The sequence below is a fragment of the Poecilia formosa genome, unplaced genomic scaffold (assembly GCF_000485575.1).
Source record: "Poecilia formosa unplaced genomic scaffold, Poecilia_formosa-5.1.2 Scaffold554, whole genome shotgun sequence".
In the NCBI taxonomy this organism is placed as follows: Eukaryota; Metazoa; Chordata; class Actinopteri; order Cyprinodontiformes; family Poeciliidae; genus Poecilia; species Poecilia formosa.
This window is the reverse complement of record NW_006800493.1, coordinates 261,731-266,208: the sequence shown is the minus strand read 5'-3', so window position 1 is coordinate 266,208 and position 4,478 is coordinate 261,731. Positions and strand designations below refer to the sequence as shown.

At 37.8% G+C, this 4,478-nt stretch overlaps 1 protein-coding gene across 1 annotated transcript in view; it reads right to left on the bottom strand.

Moving 5' to 3' along the window:
* Positions 1-4,478, bottom strand: part of cemip (cell migration inducing hyaluronidase 1) — a 213,119-nt gene that overhangs the window by 1,157 nt on the left and 207,484 nt on the right. The window contains exon 21 of the mRNA XM_016665182.1: positions 232-391. Coding sequence (XP_016520668.1) covers positions 232-391 — 160 coding nt within the window. The remainder of the gene's footprint in view (positions 1-231; positions 392-4,478) is intronic.

The following is a 4,478-nucleotide window of genomic DNA, read 5'->3' as shown; positions in this document are numbered from 1 at the left end:
CCAAAAATGATTTGATTGTAAGCAAAACCAATAACACAGAAAACATAAAAAGCCCTCTTAGAGCAGTTTTGATTAAAGCTTTAACTGCAAATGGCAGATTACAGTGAGACTTGACTCAAAGTTTTGCAGTTGTAAGAAAAAAAGTCTTTATGTTTTAATTAAACAATATTGTGCCTAAATATTCATGTCAATTGTTGATGGTATGAATGATCATTACAATAATGGCTTCTTACCCGTCTTTTAGTCCATTAACATAATTCTCTAATTGGGCAGGGACACTTTGTAAGATAGAATTCCTGAAGCCTTTGCTCTCCACCACATTCCCATCATGTCCATCAATGACTGTCAGCTGCACTCCATCTTCTTGCTGGTACCACTTCTTGCCATTGACCTATTAAATCAGTGAAAAACCAACAGATCAATTTCTTTATTTTTACCAGGTGCTGGTCAAAAAATTTTAATGTCATGAAAAAATTGACTTAAATCAGTAATTCCATTCAAAAAGTGAAACTTGCATATTCATCCGTTACACACAGACCAATATATTTCAAATGTTTTTTTTTTCTTTTAATGTTGATAATTAAAACTGACAACTAATGAAAACCCCAAATTCAGTGTCTCAGAAAATTAGAATATTAAGACCAATACAAAATGTTTTTTTTTAGAAATGTTGGTCCATTTAAATTAAGAACATGAAAAGTATGAGCTCCTTTTCCCTGGATTACTGCAGCAATGTGGCATGACATGGAGGCGCTGCTCAGGTGTTATGAGAGTCCAGGTTGCTTCGATAGTGACCTTTAGCTCTTTTGAATTGTTGGGTCTGGTGTGACACATCTTCCTCTTTACAACACACCTGACCTTAGCCCTATGGGGCCCTATGTGGCTAAGGGTCAGGCGAGTTTGCTGGACAATTAAGGTCCTAAACTAGCTACTGGCAGGGCCGGTTCTAGCCATGGAGGGAGCAGGTAGAAATGTTAAGGGGGCGTCATTATGTATGTACATATTAGGGGTTGATAGACTTCATATAATTTAAGGTGAACTATAAAATGATAAAAGTCGAGTAGAAGTCGACTCCTTGCAGTGATGCCATAGAAACGTAAGCAAAAATGCTTCACATCAACTTATAGGCTGAATTAGCTATATTCACAGAAAATATTGACAAGAAAGCCCTTTAAGTCTATTATGCAGAATTAGAGTATAAGAAACGGAACATCATTCCAGACTGCTTTGTTAGCAGCAGATTAAAGTCTGAAAAGTTGCACAAAGTCGGGTGTGACTTTTTTTTCCTTGAACACCAGCTAGGACTGATGATCGTATATGCTGGACAGCTGCAAATATAGGAGTCAAGTTATCACACTAAACAGTGCTTTTGGAACATCACAAACCAAACTTATTATGAACGGATCCTGTTAGTTATTGTTAAATTCAGCGCTGCCTCCTGCTGCTCCTCCACCCTGATGCGCAGCAGGACGCTCTGCTGACTCAGCAGCAGCTCTGTGACAGGATGAACCAACATGCAGAAGGTGGCAGAGATCACCTCCATCAGATCCCCAGACTGAAGATTGAACTTTGTTTCCAGATGTTGTCAAATAGTATTTTTATAAGAGCGTAAAGCTGCCAGGTTAGAAGCTTCAACAGCAAAGTGGCGCTGATCAGTTGGATGGAGGAAAAGCCCAGGGGCGCCACCAGGAATCTTGTGCCCCATGACAAAAAATTTGTTTGGGCCCCCCACGCAGCTGTTTCATGAGTCTATTTGACCCATCAAAAGCGTCATAATTTTAAAGGCTTGCAACTGCCTTACTTTCTTTGGTCCAATACTGATACTAGCACAATATTGACAGCTATTGAATTTTAAATGCAACAGTCCACATATTACATGCAAATAGATTGCTTAATTTTGTATTATTAGTTTTAGCTCATTGAAATGTCTCTCCCCACCAGCAACAGTCACAATGTGCAAAATATACATAAAACAATCCAGACTTCTAAAAATGCTTTGTTGTTGCTTTTTGTTCAAGCAGCAGAATATAATTTTAATAAAAACTAGAAAATTCCGCAGAAATTTTAAGGGGCATGCCAAAGTGTGCCCGTCGGTTTTTAATCAAGCGTTCTGATGCAAAAAATTNAGTCCAGGTTGCTTCGATAGTGACCTTTAGCTCTTTTGAATTGTTGGGTCTGGTGTGACACATCTTCCTCTTTACAACACACCTGACCTTAGCCCTATGGGGCCCTATGTGGCTAAGGGTCAGGCGAGTTTGCTGGACAATTAAGGTCCTAAACTAGCTACTGGCAGGGCCGGTTCTAGCCATAGAGGGGGTAGGTAGAAATGTTAAGAGGGCGTCATTATGTAAACGTATTAGGGTTGATAGACTTCATATAATTTAAGGTGAACTATAAAATGATAAAAGTCGAGTAGAAGTCGACTCCTTGCAGTGATGCCATAGAAACGTAAGCAAAAATGCTTCACATCAACTTATAGGCTGAATTAGCTATATTCACAGAAAATATTGACAAGAAAGCCCTTTAAGTCTATGGAGAATTAGAGTATAAGAAACAGAACATCATTCCAGACTGCTTTGTTAGCAGCAGATTAAAGTCTGAAAAGTTGCACAAAGTCGGGTGTGACTTTTTTTTCCTTGAACACCAGCAAGGACTGATGATCGTATATGCTGGACAGCTGCAAATATAGGAGTCAAATTATCACACTAAACGGTGCTTTTGGAACATCACAAACCAAACTTATTATGAACACATTCAGTTTGGTTCCTCTTAAATTCATGGGACACAGTGTCACCGTCCTCACTGGGACAGAGGTGAGCGGTTGGGGGTTATGCTGGTGTTGCGGTTAGAGCTGCTGACTAAAGTGTAATTAAAGGTATAGGGACAAGTTAACGATGTTGGTAGATTTTTTTCTTCATTCATTAAATGCTATGGAGGCAAACAGTAGGGTGTAGCTAAGCTAACTATGCTAAATGGTTGATAATCTCATACAGTCTACTCACCTCTTAGAGAAAAACTGGGCTACAAATGGACAAATTGTGGATAGAGAACATTCCTATTCTCTTTATTTCTCTATTTTTTTTTTGAAAACCTGACTATAATTTTTCTTAAAAGCAAAACTGTTGCACTTGTTCTGGTCTTCTACTGACTGCTGCTGAACACCATCAAGCAGGAAGGAACCATTTCATGCATATCCAGGGGGAGCCACTATTCCGGTAGCCTTTGCTGAAGTTTGCAGTTTGCCTTTGATCAACTTATTTGATCAACTTATTTCGTTTACATGGAAAAATCAGTTTTGTCACGTGATTGCGACAAAACTGACCCCATAAAAAGTAATTGCAGAGTAAAGAATCAACTAGTAGTCTAGTTGCTGCAACCCCTAATACATTAACATTGCTAAAAAATATCATCTTAATGGGATCAGGGTAAACTGCGTCCATCCTCACTAAAAAAACCTCCAAAACCTACAAAATGTATATTCTTCAGCCGGGATTTAACAACCAACAACATAAGTATACTGTTATCACTACGTGTTAGGTACTCTGTGTATGTTAAACACCAAGCCAAACTCAATTTCATGAGCAGGAAGCTGAGCGTCTTGCTCCTTTATTATGTTTTCTTGACCCTTACAACTTTGAGCAGTGGTGTGGAAAAGCTCAATGAAAGGTTGAGTGAAACTATAAGAAACGGAAAAATAAAATATGCATCAGCTCTAAATACACAGAATAAACTTCTACTGTCAGAATAGAGTTAACCTGAGCTGCAGTTAAGAAACAGTCACATAGCAACCGTTGCTATGTAAACTACCAGGATATGGCTTTTCTAGAATAAACACATTTGGAAAACAATCTCAAAATAACCTAACAAAACATATAACACCAAACAGAACACAGATTGAATTTAGAGCCATTGTTTTTGGAGGTGTAAGAAAAGATTGACGACACAGGAGGTGAAGTTTTTACATTAACAGCCAGGCTTTCTCTCTGCAAACACATATTCCAAACTGCAACTGCCTCTGCTACAATGCACTGCTATCTCAAAATTCTCCTTCAAAATAAAATACCGATAAATTAATACTATAGAACTTTTTAAAACTAATTATTAAGACATTTCCAACTTCCAGCCTGGGGCAGAACATAAGATTCATCTTATTTAATGAATAATGCAGTTATGCATCTTGAACTAATTCAAACCTAAATACAATAATCTCAAAGTGAATTAATATATAAAAAATATTTCACACAAACTAAGAGTTGAAGCAGAAGGTTAGTTTGGTTAGAAACTAAACACTTCAAAATCTTTTCTTACCATTCCTAGCTTTCTACTTTCTCTTCATTTCTCACTTGACAGAGGACTCCAGCCATGCTCATGTGCAGTGCCAGGTAGACTGAATCATCTTAAGGTATATGAGGATAAAGTCAAACTTGGTGAAAAACGTCCATTTAGACACATTTTCAAATTTTTAGTCAGACCTTAGA